Below are 19120 nucleotides of genomic sequence, written 5' to 3' on the forward strand. Positions count from 1 at the left end.
CCCCCCCCCCCCCCCCCCCCCCCCCCCGTGCTACTAGTACCCAAGCTCACCAATAGCCTGATAATGCCTCGGAGGCACGAATCTCGCCACTTAGGGAGGCGGCAGGGGCAGAAGGGGCTGTTAGAGTTCCCGTACCCTTTTCGCTACCAGACCTGTTGGCCATAGAAAAGCACTTAGGGTCATTCTCCTCAGACCCCTCACAGTTCATCAAGGAACTCCAATATCTGGCCCAGGCGTATGATCTCACCTGGCATGATATCCATATAATCCTAACCTCTACCCTGACCTCAGAGGAAAGGGAACGAATCCAGGCAGCTGCTCGGAACATGCAGACCAAGTCCGTATCACCAATCCCACAATGCCTGTTGGGGCGGAGGCCGTACTGGCAGCTGACCCTAACTGGAATTACCAACAACAGAGAACCGGCCGCAGGCGGCGGGATCAGATGATCCAATGCTTGCTGGCAGGCATGCGAGCGACCTCAAACAAGTCTGTTAATTTCAATAAACTCCAAGAAATCATTCAGGAGCCCAGTGAAAACCCAGCTGCTTTTCTAAATCGATTGACTGAGACCCTCATACAATGTACCAGACTTGACCCCACCTCTCCGGCTGGGGCCACTGTCCTCACCATTTACTTTATTTCCCAGTCAGTGCCAGATATCCGTAAAAAGCTAAAAAGGGCTGAGGACGGACCCCAGACGCCCATTTCGGATCTGGTGAGAACAGCCTTTAAGGGAAGGCAGGGAAGAGGCCGTAGAGCAGAGAAGGCAAGCCGGCCTGCAGCAAAAGGTTCACTTACAGACCCAGCCCTGGCGGCAGCCCTGAGGCCAGCCGACAAACCTCATAAGAGTGGGGGACCACACCCCCCTTCTGGACCATGTTTCAAATGCGGCCTGGAGGGCCACTGGTCTCGTCAGTGTCCAAACCCCAGGGAGCCCAATAAACCCTGTCCCCTGTGTCATAAAAAGGGACATCGGAAGTCTGACTGTCCTAACGCAGGGAACGGCAGGCTCGCAACGCCTCCACGGGGCGAGACTCCCTCCAGACTGGACACCGCATTCCAGCTCCTGGGGATGGAAGAGGACTAGTGACGAGGCCCGAACTCAGTCACCCCAGTCACCCACGCTGAGCCCAGGGTAAAACTCCAGGTAGCGGGTAAGTCCGTCTCCTTTTTGCCAGACACGGGGGCTACCTATTCTGTTCTATCGACCTATGCAGGGCCAACCAGACAGTCCACCATCAGAGTCATGGGCATCGATGGCTCCCCCTCCACTCCACTGTGTACCTGCCTCTCACCTGCTGCCTGGAGAGTCTCCATTTCTCACATTCCCTTTAGCTGTGCCCTCCTGTCCAGTCCCCCTCCTGGGCAGGAATATTCTCCATAAACTAGGGGCTTCCATCCACCTACCTACCCCTTCCACCTCCTCAGCGCACTCTCTCCTAGCTGTCCGCCCCGATCCCCACGCCCCCTCACCAGTGCCAGACCTCCCAGTTGATCCCAATGTCTGGGACACGTCGACACCTCTGATAGCCACCCATCACACACCAGTACTCATCAAGCTCCAAAACCCCTCCTCCTTCCCCTCGCGACCCCAATATTCCATCTCACATACTCATCGCCTGGGTCTCAACCTATAACCGACCGCCTCCTAGCACGAGGCCTCCTGACCCCGTGCAATTCGCCCTATAACACCCCAATCTTACCCGTCCACAAACCTGCCGGTGCCTATCGCCTAGTGCAAGACCCCCGAATAATCAATAAAGCTGTGATCCCAATCCACCCTGGGGTCCCCAACCCATACACCCTCCTTTCCTGAATCCCCCCGATGACTACTTGTTTCACAGCATTAGGCTTGAAGGACGCCTTCTTTACCATCCCCTTGCACCCCGATTCCTATTTTCTTTTTGCCTTTACGTGGGAGAATCCTGCTGCCTCCTGTGCCCAACAACGTACCCCCAAGGCTTCAGGGACAGCCCCCATTTATTCGGTCAGGCCTTAGCTAAGGATCTCCATGACTGCCATCTCCCAGGCCAAAGCACCCTTCTTCAGTGCGTAGATGACCTCCTCCTTTGCGGAACCTCCTTGGAAACTACCCGAACCGACCCTACCTACCTCTTAAATCACCTGCCACGCCTAGGATACCGGGTGTCACCCGCTAAGGCTCAAATTTGCCAAACCACAGTCACCTTCCTGGGGATCTCCCTCACTCCTACCTCCAAAACCCCCATACCAGATAGGATCCAAGCCTTAGGAGGCCTTACCCCGCCCACATCGGCTGATGAAATTCTTTCCTTTTTGGGGCTGGTGGGCTTCTTCCAGCACTGGATTCCTAATTTCGCCATTCTGGCATCTCCCCTGTACAAAGCAGCCAAAGAAACTCCCCAGGGCCCCCTCTCAGAACCCAGCCTGGTTAGACGCTCTTTTTCCCAACTCGTCAAAGTTCTCACTGCCCGTCCCGTCCTTGCCCTCCCCGATGTCACCAAACCTTTCTTCCTGTATACCGATGAATGACAAGGCATCGCAACTGGCCTCCTGGCACAGGCTTGCGGACCCCAACTTCAAGCAGTGGCCTACCTCTCCGAACAGCTAGACCCCACTATCCGGGGATGGCAGCCCCGCCTCCGAGCTCTGGCTGCAGCAGCCACACTAACAAAGGAGGCCCTTAAGCCGACCCTCCGACATCCCCTGACCGTCTACTCCCCACACCGACTTTCAGATCTCCTGGCGCACAAATCTTTGGCCAATATCACTCCCTCTCACGTGCACCTTTTGCACCTCCTTTTCATTGAAAACCCTCACATTTCCCTTCAGCTATCACCCCGACTTAATCCGGCTTCCCTCTTCCCCCTAGCCCCCTCTCATCCAGCCTCGCCTCTGGCTCACTCCTGTCCGGAACTTGCCGACTCCTTCTCTTAACCCCCTTCTAATCTGAAAGACCAGCCCTTATCCGATCCCGACCTCGTCTTTTTCCTAGATGGCAGTTCTTTGCTGGACAAACAGGGACACGGAAGGGCGGCATAGGCCGTGGTCTCGACTGACACAGTCTTTGAGACAGCCCCGCTCCCGCTGGAGACATCCTCTCAGAAGGCGGAACTTATTGCACTGACAAGGGCCCTTCAGCTCTCAAAAGATAAACGGGTCACTATATACACTGATTCCAAATATGCCTTTTTGATTGCACACACCCATTCCGTGCTCTGGAATGAGAGAGGCTTTCTCACTACCAAAGGAACTCCTATCATTAATGGGCCCCACACAGCAAAACTCCTAGAAGCCCTAAAACTCCCTCGGGAGGCAGCCATTGTCCACTGTCAAGGACACCAGCCTCTAACTACGGAGGTGGCCCTCGGCAATGATAAAGCAGACCATACCGCCCGGCTCAGGCTCACGGCGCTAGGAGCTGAACCCGCCCCCATCTTATTCCTCTCCGAGGACTATTCCCCGAGTTATACCCAGGCTGAAAGGGATCACTACTGTTCCCTCCAAGGGGCTGTAACTTCCTCTAAATGGATCTATATAGACAACCGCATAGCCCTGCCGGACAAAATAGCCTCCCAGCTCATATCAGACATGCACAGAACTTTACATCTAGGCCCTCAGGCCACATTCCAGTTCCTCAACCCCCTCTTTCATCACCTGAAACTATGCCATATAATAGCTCAGACCTACCAACAGTGTCCTGTCTGCTCCTCAGTCAGCCCCCAAGGTGGACTCCGCCACCCAGGCCCTGCTCACCAACTCCGGGGTCACCAACCAGAAGACTGGCAGATAGACTTTACCCATATGCCCTGGCATAAAAAACTCTACTTTCTCTTCACTACGGTCGATACCTTTTCAGGTTGGATAAAGGCTTTTCCCACCTCAGGCGAGGGCTCTTCAACCGTGGCTGATGTCCTGTCAGGGAAATCGTCCCCCGACTTGGCCTACCGCGCTCCATACGGTCGGATAACGGGCCTACTGCGCTCCATACAGTCAGATAACGGGTCAGCCTTCTTCTCCTCAGTCACCCAACAGGTCTCCAAAGCTCTTGGAATAACCTGGAAATTTCACATCCCGTATCACCCCCAATCCTTGGGTAAGGCTGAACGAGCCAACGGTCTCCTGAAGGACCATCTGACCAACTCTCCCTCGTCTTTCCTGGCCCCAGCTACTGCCCTTGGCACTAACTCATCTGCGGGCAACCCCCGAGGCCCAACCGGCCTCAGTCTCTTCGAGCTCCTATACGGGAGGCCCTTCCTCCTCACCCCCTCCATCCCCACACTATCTCCCCCGCTGACCTCTCACCTCCCCTACCTCACCCTACTCCGACACCTACTCCCACACCACGCAGATAGATCACTCCCCTCTCCCACCGCTACGGCCTCACACCAGCCTCCCATAACCCCCGAGACTGGGTCCTTAAGGTCCCTGATAAATCTCCACCCCACGTTGGCGGGGGCCCTACACCGTTACCCTCACCACCCCCACGGCAGGCAGACTGTTGGGCCATAAGCCTTGGGTACATAACTCAAACATCACCCATCCCCAAAGAGGTCCCTGACCCCTGGTACTCCTCCCACAGGACCCCTCGCCCTTCGAATCAGCAAACACCCTCCTTCAGAAGAGCCCGGTAACGCCCGAGTCTACCCATGAAGCAGGTCCTCGCTGACCTCGCGTCCCAGTTTTCAGCCTACAAACACTTCTGACTGAACCACCTCTTACCCCCTCCCACTCCCCTTCCCGCTCCCCATCCTCGCTCCTCACCTAGGTCACCGATTGGTGGCTGCAGGGGAGCTTCACAGAGCACACCCCAGACGAAGTATTCCCGTTCGCCTTCCCCCTCCCGTGTCTGCTAACTGTCCCACAACCGCCATGCTCCACATAACACTCCGGCCTCTTCTAACCCTACGCCTCCTGACCTCTCTTTCGTCGCTCCTGATTTTAACTACTTTGCTAACCGGATGTGATTCAAGCCCGAATCCCCATCCCTCCAACCCTCACCGACCTGTTACAACCAAATGGGTTTTGCGGGGACCAAAAGGAACACCTAGAGACTTGGGACGGGGAGTTCAGGAACAAACGCTGACTGGACCGGCATCTGTTACGTTCCCCACCTTCCATCTAGATCTCTGCAGTCTGGCCGGCGACCAACAGAATACCAATCCCCAGGCCTGTAGGGGTAGATGTATGGACTGCAGAACCTTCGGGTGTAGATATAATGCCGATTGTCAGCACCAAAATGTAAGGCAACAAGTCTTCTATGTGCGCCCCGGGACTGGTAACCCTGAAACCTGCGGGGGCACGGAGAGTACTTCTGGGCCTCGTGGGGTTGTGAGACCACCGCCCCAGGGATCACACGACAGGATAAGGACTTAATCACCTTTGTTCGGACCTGTAACCAAACTAGCCCAACCAAAAGAAATCCAATCTCTATCCAACTCACCCCCAAGGGTAAAACAGAAAACTGGATGGGGGAGGTATGGGGCATCCGTCCTCGGCTCCCCGGTCCTGATATGGGCTCTCTATTCTCCATCCAGAAACAACTAGGAGCCCCTTCCCCAGTGGCAGTTGGACCTGCACCCCCACTGGCTACAGCTCATAAACCTAAGTCCGCCCCAAAGACTCTCGCCCCTCCTCGAGCAGCTCCTTACCTTAATGTTACTCAAATTCCCCCAAATAACCCACCGGTCAAGCCGCCACCCCCCAGGCCAAACCCAGTAATTTACACCATCTTAAACCCTTACCTACAGCCTCTTAAACTCTACAAACCTCACCAAAAAAGACCGCCGGCTCTGCCTAGACCCCAGCCCCCTTTCTATGCCAGGTGGGCAATACCAGACAGGTATCCAGAGGCACGGGGCCAAGTGCACATGGGGACAAGCTCCTGTTCTGACAATACAGGACTCCGGCCACCTTCCCCCACCTTAGGCACTTGTGCAATCAGACTATGACCGTCACCGGCCCCTCCTACCTCACACCCCCAACAGGGGTGTGGTTTGCATGTATTCAGGACTCACTCCCTGCACACACCCCCACGTATTAGACAACACCACTCCATGCGTCCTAGTTACTCTCTTTCCGCAGGTGCGTTACCTTCCTGCATCTACAGCCTCACTCTTTGAGGTCCAGGCAGAACAAATGCATCTCCGAGCCAAGTGCGACTTTGGGGTATCAGCCCCCCTCTTGACCCTCCTAATTGGGGCAGGAGTGGGGGCAGGGATAGGGACCGCACAGCTGCTCTAGTATGGAGCAATCAACAGTTCAATGCATTAACTGAGGCCACTGACGCCCATCTAGCCGAATCAGAAAACTCTATTCGTCATTTGCAACATTCCTTAGACTCCTTAGCTGAAATGGTGCTACAGAACAGGCGAGGGTCAGACTTACTGCTGTCACACCAGGAGGGCTATGCCAGGCTCTAGGGGAACAATGCTGCGTCTATGCCAATAGCTCGGGAATTGTACAGGAGAGCCTAGCCGTGGTTCGCGGCCACCTACAAGAAAGGGCAAAAATAGGAGCCAACTGGTAGGAGAGCCTCTTCAACTGGTCTCCATGGGTAACCACCCTCTTGTCCGCCTAAGCCGGACCCATAACCTCATTACTCCTCACAGCCCTACTGGGGCCATGTCTGTTTCTCTGCTTTTCCAATTTTTTACAGGAAGAAGTGACAAGACTCACCAACCGAGCCGCTTCCCACCTGCTGCTGGTCCACCAGTACTCTCCCATTCCGACCATGGACCCCGATCATCATGCAGCCCCCTTCTCAGCAGGAAGTAGCCGGAGACCTGACGCTGCCCCATAACACCAAAAAGGTCGGAATGTAAGAGTTACTTTAGGAAGGCGACCAAGTGGCCATTTTATTGCGGGTCAGAGAATAGTTCCAGGCGCCGCCAGGGACCGACAACCCCCACTCTCCAATCTGGACGGTCTCAAACCGGAATGTCTCACCATGGATTCCAGCATCCCTCACCCCACGAAGTCAACAGCCAATCCTATCCTGCCACCGTCCAAAGATGCCCCTACTTGGCTATCTGCCCACCTGAGCTCAAACCCAGAACTCCTGCACCCATAAAACACCTTGCCCTCCCAGACCAGGCGCGACTTCCCTGACTCCCCACTCCGGAGTCACGGAACCTCGCCCGGGGATTGCAGACTCCGATAAAGGCCTTCTTGGCCCTTAACTTGGTCTCTCTCTTTCCTCTCGCCTTTGTCTCCATCTATTAAATCTTACACTCTCCTCCTCCAGTCACACTTTCTTAAATAAATTTTAACACAACAAGAAAATACAGATAATGCATGGATCAATAAAAGGCAATAGAAGGCAAACGGACAGATGGATAAATGGACAGCTGGGCCACATCAACGGATAACATGTGTTGGGGAAGGTCATCGAAAGGATGTGATTGCCAGGTGATCCATGAGCTGGACCCAGGCGATCAGGGGCTCCTCACCCCCTTCCCTGTCCTCGGAACGTGGGTCACATTCAGCTTTCCTGCTCCCAGCGGCGGCCCCAAGGACACGGCCAGGAGATAGTGACGTGGCGCTGAGAACACTGATTGGCACTCACGACTGACCCCACGGATAGCCTCTTTATAAACTTTTAAGATGCAGCAGGTGGGCCTGGGGACCCACTCATCCTGCTGCCGCCCAGGACAGGCCTCATCAATCAACTCCCTTCGCTGGTTAAACCTGCCTTCTCTTTCTTCCGTCTCTCCCCGACTCCGCATGCGGGGACTGCCTTAAAGTCACATCGGGAAGCTCACAAGCAGATCACCATGGAAGAAACGGGCCTCGGGAAGAAGGCATCAGAGGAAATCCTGGGCTGGCCGCTAACATGTGCGGGGAGAGGCGGCCCCTGTGTCAGAGGCTCGCGGACGGCCGCGTGAGGATGGGGCCGCTTGGAAAACCCTGGCTGATTCCGGGGCTGGTTGGGGAAATTACACATCACACTGGGGCAAGGAAGGGGAGGGTAAGGCTGTTCTGCTGCCTGTGCGGCTGCGGCGGAGGGGGGGGGGGTAAAGACCCTGTAAAGCTACGAGGACAAGGCACAAGTCACCTGATTGACCGCCGGGCGACTGTGACAAAGCCTGATTCCAACGCTAAGAGGCGGAGTCTCTGAGAAGACAGGAGGATGAAGAGGAGGGTGTGGTGGTAACTGAGGAGGAAACGGACAGCACGCCCCAGGTCTCCTGACCCTGGACCCAAAGGAAAAATTATTTATTTATTTTTCAAGCTTATTTATTTTGAGACAGCATGAACGTGTGAGCTGGAGAGGGTTGGAGAGAGAGGGGGAGAGAGAATCCCGGGCAGGCTCCACGCTGTCAGCGCAAACCTGACAAGGGGCTCAAACTCCCCAACCGTGAGATCATGACCTGAGTTGAAGTCAGATGCTCAACTGACTGAACCACCCAGGCACCACACAAAGGGACAATTTCAATAGCAATTACCCCAAAACTCCTTGAAGAAAACTTGCATGCTCTTTCTGTCCCTTGAATTTGTAGATCTTAGCACATCTTTGAAATATAAACATCCCAGGACATGACCAAAGCATGGCCCACGGAGACTGAAGAAGGTGGGGGGGGGGGGGTTCAGGGGGAACCTTTCAAAATACAGCTGCTGGGGCCCCTGGGCAGCTCAGTCGGTTGAGCATGTGACTCAACTCAGGTCATGATCTCACGGTTCGGGAGTTCAAGCCCGGTGTCAGGCTTTGCGCTGACAGCGTCGAACCTGCTTTAGATTCTCTGTCTCCCTCTCTCTCTGCCCCTCCTTGCTTGCACTCTCTCTCAAAAATAAACAAACAATTAAAAAAAGTAAAACAAAATACAGACTGCTGTAGGCGTTCCCTTATCTGAAATCCAGCCCACAGCCTCCAAAAGGTCACAAATATCAGTAAAAAAAGCTTCAGCCATGTGAGTGGCTGCCTCATGGCTGCAGCACAGAAATGAAAGCTGAGAACGTTGCAGAAGGGGTGGGGGATGGGCGAGGAGCAGGACCCTACGCTCACCGCATCTCACGGATCCAACTAGGTAACACTCAGAAGACCACCCAAGGACCGACAGAACACACCCCAGACGAAATGCAGGGAAGAGGCCATGGGAGCAGGTGGGAAGAGCGGGGACGTGGCGGGAGCTAGAGGGACCACAGGACCGTCCAGGGCAGAGAGGAAGACACCAAGGAAGTGGGGGAGGGAGAGAAACAGACCCTCACGCCAGGGCGCCTGCACGCGGAACATGAATCCCCCTAACATTCGGCTTTGAAAACCAGAGAGGCCAAATTTTGAGAGTTCTTAAAAGTGGCGGGACTTAAAGCCTGGAACTTTCGGAGTGCCTGGGTGGCTCAATCGGTTAAACATCCAGCTCCTGATTTCAGCTCAGGTCGCGATCCCACAGTCATGGGACTGAGCTTTATGTAAGGCTCTGCGCTGAGCACGGGGCCTGGAGATTCTTTCTCTCCCCGCGTCACTCACTCAATCTCCTTCTCTCTCTCTCTCTCAAAAAACAAAAACATTTAGAACTTAAAAAACCTCAGTGGCTCAGTTTTGGGAGAACCCAGGGGGCTACAGGAAGCAGAGACTCACTCTTAAAGAGACAGCACACCACACAGGGCACGAAGACACAGACAGAAGCAGGAGTTTGAAAAATGCCCAGGGCGCATGGGAGGGAGAGTCATCTGAAGGGACAGAGCTCCCTGGGGACTCCTCCAGGGGCGGAGGAGTCGGCAGGTGCCATTTCCACCATGTCCCCGGCATCCGCACGCAGCCGCCTGCGGGAACCAGGGCAGCACCAGCACGCGCTACCTTCCTTACCCTGAGCCTGTCCCACAGCAGACCTGCCCCCTCCAGCCAGACCAGCCTCGGTCCCAGCAAGACAGGACGCCTCCCCCAGAAGACGGGCGCACACCTTGCAAACGTTGTGTGTCCCGTGCTTTGCAGATGCGCCTCCTCTGACCCTGTGGTGGCTCCCGGCCAAGGCGGCAGGTCCCCTCTCACGAGAGGGCCACTCACAAACCCGCTAACGCTAGATGCCCTGCCCCTGCGCACGTTGCAGACCCGTCCCCTCTAACATTGACCCGGGCCACGGCCTGGCAGAGTGTAAGCACCCCTGGCAGCGGCCAGCACCACTCCAAAGTGACTCCCGCCGCAGGGAGCGGGGAAAACAACCACACTAGTCCGACTGGGCGCCAGCAGCCGGCTGGGGGCAGGCAGCCCCCCTGCAGGCCGTGTGCACCTGCCAAAGCTCCCCGGGGGGAAACGCAGGGAAAGGGGCCTGCAGGTCAGTGCCGCCAGTGCTCTGGCAGATCCCTGATCTGACCCAGCTCCTGTCCGGAGTGGCCCACATGGACCAAGCTCTGCCCACAAGAGGCAAAGACAGCCACTGCGGACGACTGGACGGACGGCAAACGCGGCCACAACACTCAGGCGTGTACAACGCACACGTGAGAGAGGTTTCTGAAGCACCAGGTTCTGGTGACCAGGGGACACTGCGCTTCAGGACCTCCTCCTCCTCAGGCCATATTTTCAAGAGCAGGAGATGTAGCCGACTTTCCTAACATACAAAAACCCAAAGTTGGACAAAATGAGGAGAGAGAATACATCCCAAATGAAAGATCGGGACAAAATTCACAGCAAGAGACCGAAACAAAACAGAAATAAGTAATACGCCTGATAGAGGATTTAAAGTAACAGTCATAAAGATCCTCCCTGGGCTTGAGAAAAGAGTGGAAAACACTGGTGAGATCCTGAACAAAGAGAAAACATAAAAAAGAACCAATCAGAAATGAGGGACACAATAAATGAAATTAAAAAGACACTAGAGGGAATAAATAGCAGACTAGAAAAAGCCAAAGAATGGATGAGGACAGAGTAATGGAAAGTAATCAAGCTGAGCAGGTGAGAAAAAAATTATGCAAAATGAGGAAGAACTCAGCGACTCCATCAAGTGTAATAACCTTTCCATTATAAGGATCCCAGAAAAAAGAGAGAAAAAGGCAGAAAACTTATTTCAAGACATAACACCTCAAAAGTTCCTGGACCTGGGGAAGGAAACAGATACCCTGATCCAGAAGCACAGAACTTGCCCAATAAAACCACCCCAAGGGGGCCCACACCAAGACATTTCGAAATTAAAATGGCACAAAGCAGTGATGGAGAATTTTAAAAGCATCAAGAGAAGACAGTTACATACAAGGGAAAGCCCATAAGACTACCAGCTGATTTTTCAGTACAAACTTTGCAGGCCAGAAGGGAACGAAACTCACAGTCCTGAAAGGGGAAGTCTGCAGCCATGAATCCTCTACACGCAAGGCCATTGTTCAGAAATGGAGGAGAAAGAATGAATTTCCCAAACAAAAGCTAAAGGAGTCCATGACCACTAACCCAGCTCTGCAGGAAATGTGAAATGGGTCTCTTTGAGTGGAAAGGAAAGATGAGAAGAAAGCGTAAGAAAAGTAGGAAGTATGAAAGAAGTAAAAATAAGTATATCTGGAAAAATCAGCCAGGGGACTCAAATAATGAAAGGATGTAAAGTATGACATCATACACCTGAAATGTGGTAGGGAGAGGAGGAGAGAATGGGAACAAACCTCAGCAGCCATCAGTTTAATATCGACGGCTAGACGAAGAAGATGATAAATACAAACCTAATGGGAACCACAAATCCAATACCAGGTACAGACATGCAAGAAATAAAGAGGAAGGAATCCAAGTTTATCACTAAAGAAAGTCAGCGAACTAAGAGGGAAGACAGCAAGAGGATAAAGGAGCCGAGAGGAACTACAGAAACTATAAAATGGCCATAAGTACATACCTATCAATAACAATGTTGAATGTAAACAGGCTAAACGCTCCAATCAAAAGACATAGCATGAGGCTCTTGGATGGTTCACTTGATTAAGTATCCAACTTCGGCTGAGGTCATAATCTCTCGGTTCATGAGTTCAAGCCCCGCAGCAGGCTCTCTGCTGTCAGTGCAGAGCCTGCTTTGGATCCTTCGTTCCCCTCTCTGCCACTCTTCCCTCCTCTCTCTCAAAAATAAACATTAAAAAAAAAAAAAAAAGACACAGTGTGACAACTAGGATTAAAAAACAAGACCCATCTATACGCTGCCTACAAGAGATACATTTTATTTTATTTTTTAACATTTATTGATTTTTGAGAGAGAGAGACCAATCATGAGCAGGGAGGGGCAGAGAAAGAGGGACACACAGAATCAGAAACATGCTCCAGGCTCTACGCTAGCTGTCAGCACAGAGCCTGGAGCCTGTCTTCGGATTCTGTGTCTCTCTCTCTCTCTCTCTGATCCTCCCCTGCTCATGCTGTCTGTCTCTGTCTCTCAAAAAGTTAATAAAAAACATTAAAAATTTAAAAAAAATAAATAAAAATAAAAATAAGGGGATGGTGGGGCGCCTGGGTGGCTCAGTCACTTGCGTGTCCAACTCCTCATTCTGGCTCAGGTCATGATCTCATGGTTCATGGGTTTGGGCCCCACATTGGGCTCCACCCTGTCATCTCGAAGCCTGTTTGGGATTCTCTCTCCTTCCCTCCCTATCCTTCCCCCAGTCATGTTCCTTATCTCTCTCAAAATAAATAAACTTCAAGAAAAAACAGAGAGAGGGGATGGAGAAACATCTATTATGCAAATGGATGTGAAAAGAAAGCTGGGTTAGGAATACTTCTATCAGACAACACAGACTTTGAAACAAAGATTGTAACAAGGAGCGAAAGTACATAATCATTAAGGGGACAATCCAACAAGAAGACAGAAGGATCATAAATATTTATGCCCCCAACATGAAAGCACCCAAATACATGAAGCAGTTAATAACCAACAAACAGGAAGTAATTAATAGTAATACAATAATACTAAGGGACTTGAACACCCCCTCACATTCATGAACAGATCATCCACACAGAATATCAACAAGGAAACCGTGGGTTTGAATGACACACTGGACAGATGAACTTGACAGATATATTTAGAACATTCCATCCTAAACCAGCAGAATACACATTCTTTTCAAGTGCACATGGAACATTCTCCAGAACAGATCACACATTAGGCCACAAAACCAATCTCAACAAATTCCAAAAGATCAAAGACCTACCATGCATCTTTTGTGATCACAATGCTAGGAAACTAAAAACCAACCACAAGAAAAAAATCTGGGAAGAATACAAATACATGGAGGTTAAATGTGCTACTAAACAGGGGCGCCTGGGCAACTCAGTCAGTTGAGCATCTGGCTTCAGCTCAGGTCATGATCTTACAGTTGGTGGGTTCGAGCCCCTCATCAGGCTCTGTGCTGACAGCTCAGAGCCTGGAGCCTGTCTTCGGATTCTGTCTCTCTCGCTCTCTCTCTGTCCCTCCCCTGCTCATACTGTCTCTCTTTCTCTTTCTCTCTCTCTCTCTCAAAATATAAATAAAACATTAAAAAAAAATCTTTTAATGTTACTAAACAATGGATGGGCCAACCAAGAGATCAACATACATGGAGACATATGAAAATGAAAACACAATGGTTCAAAACCTTTGGGCTGCAGCAAAAGCTGTTCTAAGAGGGAAGTTTATGGCAACACAGGTCTGCGTCAAGAAGAAAAATAACACATCAACAACCTAACCTTAAACCTCGAGGAGCTAGAAAGAGAACAAACAAAACCCCAAACCAGCAGAGGGAAGGAAATAATAAAGATTAGAGCAGAAATAAAATAGAGATAAGAAGAAAAAAAAAGAAAGAACAGATCAATGAAACCTGGTGATGGATCCTTGAAAAGAGAAACAAATTGATAAACCTTTAGCCAAACCTACCAATAAAAGGGGGGGAGGGGACTCAGATCAGAAAAGACAAAGGAGAAATAACAACTGACATCACAGAAATCAAAGGATTGTAAAAAGAATAGTATGAAGCGTGGTACGCCAACAGATTGAACAACCTAGAAGAAATGGATAAATTCCTAGACACCAAAACCAACCACCAAGAAATAAAATTTGAACAGATTATCAGCAATGGAATTGATTTGGAATTTAAAACAAAAACAAAACAACTGGGGCACCTGAGTGGCTCAGTCGGTTAAGCATCTGGCTTCCGGCTTCGGCTCAGGTCATGATCTCACGGTTTGTGGGTTTGAGCCCCACGTCGGGCTCTGTGGTGACAGCTAGCTCAGAGCCTGGAGCTTGCTTTGGATTCTGTGTCTCCCTCTCTCTCTGACCCACCCCTGCTCGTGCTGTCTCTGTCTCTCAAAAATAAATAAAAAACATTTAAAAAAATTAAAAAACAAAAGAAAACAAAACAAAAAACCTGCCAACAACCAAAAGTTCAGGACTAGATGCTTCACAGGCAAATTCTACCAAACATTTCAAGAAGAGTGATATGTATTCTTCTCAAACTATTCCAAAAACTAGAGGAGGCAGGAAAGCCTCCAAATCTGTTCCATGAGGCATGACCCTGATACCAAAACGAGTCAAAAACATGACCCAAAAAAGAGAACTACGGGCCAATATCTCTGATGAACAAGATGGAAAAATCCTCAACAAAATACCTAGTAAACCTAATCCCACTATACATTCAAAAAATTATTCACCACAATCAAGTGGGATTTACTCCTGGGAGGCAAGGTGGCTCAACAGTCAGAAATCAGTGCCATACGTCACATCAAGAAGAGAAAAGATAACAACAAAGCGATCATTTCGACAGATGCAGAAAAAGCACTGGACAAAGTACATCTACTTACGATAAAAACCCTCAACAAAGTAGGTTTAGAGAGAACATACCTCATCGTAATAAAGGCCATATATGAAAAGCCCACAGCTCATATCACGCTCAATGGTGAAAAACTGAGAGGTTTTGCCCCTCAGGCCAGGAACAAGAAAGGATCTCCCTTCTCACCACTTTTACTCCACACAGTACTGGGAGTCCTAGCCATTGCGAGCAGACCAAGTGGTGAGAATGTCATCTGCAGGTAGGAGTTTTACTTTTTCCTTACCAGTTTGGGTGCAGATGACATAATACTATATATATATATACACACACATATATGTATACGTGTGTGTATATTATGCAATATATAGAAAACCCTAAAAATTCCCCCCCAAAAACCTACTAGAACTGCTAAATTAATTTGGTAAGGTCACAGGATACAAAATTATACAAAACTCTGCTGCATTTCTATACACTAATAATGAAGCAGCAGAAAGAGAAATTAAGAAAACAATGCCATTTACAACTGCACCAAAAAATAATATATCGGAATAAACTTAAAGAGGAGAAAGACTTATACTCTGGAAACTGCGCAGCACGGATGAAGGAAATGGAAGATAACACAAATGGAAAGAGTCCATGCTCATTGGTTAGAAAAACAAATACTGTTAAGATGTCTATACTACCCAAAGCGATCTACAGATTTAATGCAATCCCTATCAAAATACCAACTGAATTTTTCACAGAGCTAGAACAAACAATCCTAAAATTTGTATGGAACCACAAAAGACCCCAAACAGCCAAAGCAACCTTGAAAATGAAAAACAAAGCCGAGGGTATCACAACTCCGGATTTCATGTTCTATTACAAAGCTGTAGTAATCAGAACAGTAATGCAGTGGCGCAAAAACAGATACATAGATCAAATAAAACAACAGAAACTCAGAAGTAAATCCATGCTTATGCGGTCAATTAATTTTTAACAAAGGAGTCAAGAATATGAAATGGGAAAGAGTTTCTTCAACAAATGGTGCTGGGAAAACTGGACAGCCACATGCAAAAGAATGAAATCGAACCACTTTCTTACACCTACACACAAATAAACTCAGAATGAAGTTTATTAAGGACCTAAATGTGACACCTGAAATCATCAAAGACCTAGAAAAGAGCACAGGCAATAACATCTCTGACATCAACTCATTTCTAGCTGGGTCCTCTGAAGAAAGGGAAACAGAAGCAAAAATAAACTATTAGGATTTCATAAAAATAAAAAGCTTCTGCAAAGCAAGCAATAAACAAAACTGAAAGGCAACCTACGGAATGGGAGAAGATATTTGCAAATGGCATTCACAATAAAGAGTCAGTATCCAAAATATATGAAGAACTTATGCAACTCAATACCAAAAAAACAAATACCCTAATCAAAAGTGGGCAGGAGACGTGAACAAACATTTCTCCAAAGAAAACATGCAGATGGTCAACAGACACATGAAAAGATGCTCAACATCACTCATCATCAGGGAGATACAAATCCAAACCACAATGAGATACCACCTCACACCTGGCAGAAGAAATAACCAGTGTTGGTGAGGATGGGGGGGAGGGGAAGGAACCCTCATGCACTGTGGGAATGGAAATTGGTGTGGCCGCTGTGGAAAACAGTGCTAAGGTTCCTCAAAATATTAAAGATAGAATTACCATATGATCCAGTAATCACACTACGAGGCCTTTACCCAAAGAAAATGAAAACACTAGTTTGAAAGGATAGAAGCACCTTATGTTAACTGTGGGATAATTTACAACAGCCAGGATACGAAGCAACCCAAGTGTCCATCAATAGAGGAATGGATAAAAACGTGTGTATGTACAATGGAACATTACTCAGCCATAAAAAGGACGAGATCTCACCATTTGCAATAACATGGACGGACCTAGAGAGTATCGTGCTAAGTGAAATATGACAAAGACAAATACTGTATGATTTTGCATATATGTGGAATCTAAAGAAATAGCACAAACACACCCATAAATACAGAGAACAAACTCATGGTGGCCAGAGGGGTTGGGGGAGCAGCATAGGTGAAGGGGAGTGGGAGGTACAGGCTTCCAGTTACGGAATGAATAACTCCAGGGACAAGGCACGGCATAGAGAATAAAGTCAATGGTACTGGGACATTGTGTGGCGACCGCTGGTAGCTACACTTGCTGTGAGCACAGCCCTACACACCTGATGCGTCAGTATGTTGTGCACCTGAAACTAATATAACATATGTGTCAACTCTACGGCAAAAGCGCCCCCCAAACCCAGGGGGTTACATTACTAACAGACCAAACCACTCTGGCTGAGGACTACAGTACTGCCCCAGGCTTTCATACGTTTGAGTGACCAACCAATAGGGCCTGTGACCCCATATGCCAGACCCGGACCCCCTGCTAGGGCACCGACTCCCGTCAAGGTATGGAAGTCAAGGGCAACAGCCACTCTCAACTCTCACCATGGAGCCACGTGCTCTGGTCCTGAGAACACCAATCCCCCCATGTCTGGGAAAGGGGTGGTCTGCCGGAACTTGCCGGCGCGGGGGAGGGGGTCCCATCAAGATGGGGAGTTCCTTCACAGCCCCAGGTGAGAGGGAACTGCTCAGTCTCCACTGGGATCCCAGTGGCCTGCCTCAAGCTACACCTGGTGAAATGCACTATGGGAATGTGCAATGGTAAATGCACCATTGGGAGAGGGAGGAAGGCGGGGGTCCTGGCTGGGCACACCCCCCAGTCCATCTCTTCACGCCTGGCAGCACGGCCTCCCTCGGCCAACGTGTACGGCTTACACGACCAGGTCAATCTCCTAAAGCGGCTAACTTCCCTCTCCTCAAGGCCGGGTGGATACTATTTTCCAAGAGTACCATCCTTTGGCCTTTGGCAGTACCATCTTGGTTCCCTCCACTGGGCTGGAGGACGGTAGGCACACACAGAAGCCCTTACTGAACTTATCCAGCAAGCTTAGGTGAGAGCCAAAAATGCCTGTCCTCACTGATCGCTGAAAGGCCTCTGAGAACAACTAACATCCAAAATAGGTGGCCTTGGACATTATTACCGTTCTAGAAGGCGACACCTGTGCCGTTACCCAAACAGAACGTCTTGTGTTCATACCTGATGAGGCACTAATGTATGATCTTTATTAAACCTAGGTGACCTATGAGCTGGACCCGGGCAATCAGAGGCTCCTCCCTCCCCTGTCCTTGCATCGTGGGCTCTGCTTGCCTTTCCCACTCCCTGAGGCGGCTCCAAGGGCACGAGCTTGAGGAAGTGAGGTGGCGCTGAGAACACGGCATGGGACACACTACTGAACGCAGTCACGGTGTCCTCTTTTAACACATGGCGTCTGGGTGCGGGGATCCACTCCTGCCGCCGCCCAAGACAAGCCGCGTCTGCAAGGTCCCTTGCTTAGTCAACCTGTCTACCTGGAGCCGCTGCCTCTTTCTCTGGCCCCTCCCTGCCGTGTGCACGCGGGGACCCGTTCCAGGTCACCCCGGGGAAGCTCCGGAGGGGGTTACGAACCAACAGCATGGCAGACAGGTGTTCGAGTTAGACAGACGGACCAAGGGGTAGATACACAGTGAAGACGGATGGAGAGAGAAGCGGCCAGGAAGCTGGGAGGGGAGGGCTGCATGAGGAGGGGGTAGCTTGCTTCCGATGCCCACCCTTCCCCCCTCACTGGTCTCCAGGCAGGACTGGCCTCCCTGCTTCTGCTGTGTTTATGGCTGAGTCCCCCCCACTCCCCCACTCCAAGCTGCCAACTTCTGTGTAACACCGGCCTCGCCCCGGGAGGGCGTTCACCAAACCAGCCAGGGGCGGGGCCATGAGGGTCTGAGCACGCCCAGATGCCGGTGAACCCGGGCCCCGGGCCTACCGTGGCTTGACCCCGGGACCCCCACACTGACCTGCACCTGACTCTGGGCGGCAGCGACCCTCTTGCGGAACTCCTGGAGCTGGGCCCGCTCGCCGGCGTCCTGGGGCCCCCGGCCCTCCAGCTCCCGCAGCTGCCTCTGGCTTTCGCTCAGCTCGGCCCGCACCCGCTCTGCCTCCTGCTCCAGCTCCCGGATGTGCTGGCTGTGCTGGCGGTTCAGGGCCTGGGCCGCCTTCCCTGGAAGAAACAGGGGGCCTCGTCAGCACAGGCGGGGCCTCTCCCCCAAGGGGACCATCTCTTGCTCCCCTGGGAGGCGTTCCAGACCTCCCACAGCCATGCACACCCGTGTGGCTTTGGCCAAGCCTCCGTACCGCCAGAACCATGATTTACTCACTATATTTTCCCTGAAGTCACTCACTTTTTAAGTTAGAATCAGTCTTCGCCATAGCAGTGACCCACAGAAATTATGGGTAAAGCTGGCTTTATTTTTTTTTAATGTGTGTGTGTGTGTGTGTGTGTGTGTGTGTGTGTGTGTGTGTGTGTG

At 50.8% G+C, this 19120-nt stretch overlaps 1 protein-coding gene across 1 annotated transcript in view; it reads right to left on the reverse strand.

Annotated features, from left to right (window-relative positions):
* The window catches only part of KIF7 (kinesin family member 7), a 35987-nt gene that overhangs the window by 7128 nt on the left and 9739 nt on the right, over nt 1–19120 (reverse strand). Inside the window, exon 12 of the mRNA XM_029952296.1 lies at nt 18611–18813. Within this exon, the coding sequence (XP_029808156.1) occupies nt 18611–18813 (203 nt within the window). The remainder of the gene's footprint in view (nt 1–18610; nt 18814–19120) is intronic.

This window comes from Suricata suricatta, chromosome 9, assembly GCF_006229205.1.
Source record: "Suricata suricatta isolate VVHF042 chromosome 9, meerkat_22Aug2017_6uvM2_HiC, whole genome shotgun sequence".
NCBI classification, from domain to species: Eukaryota; Metazoa; Chordata; class Mammalia; order Carnivora; family Herpestidae; genus Suricata; species Suricata suricatta.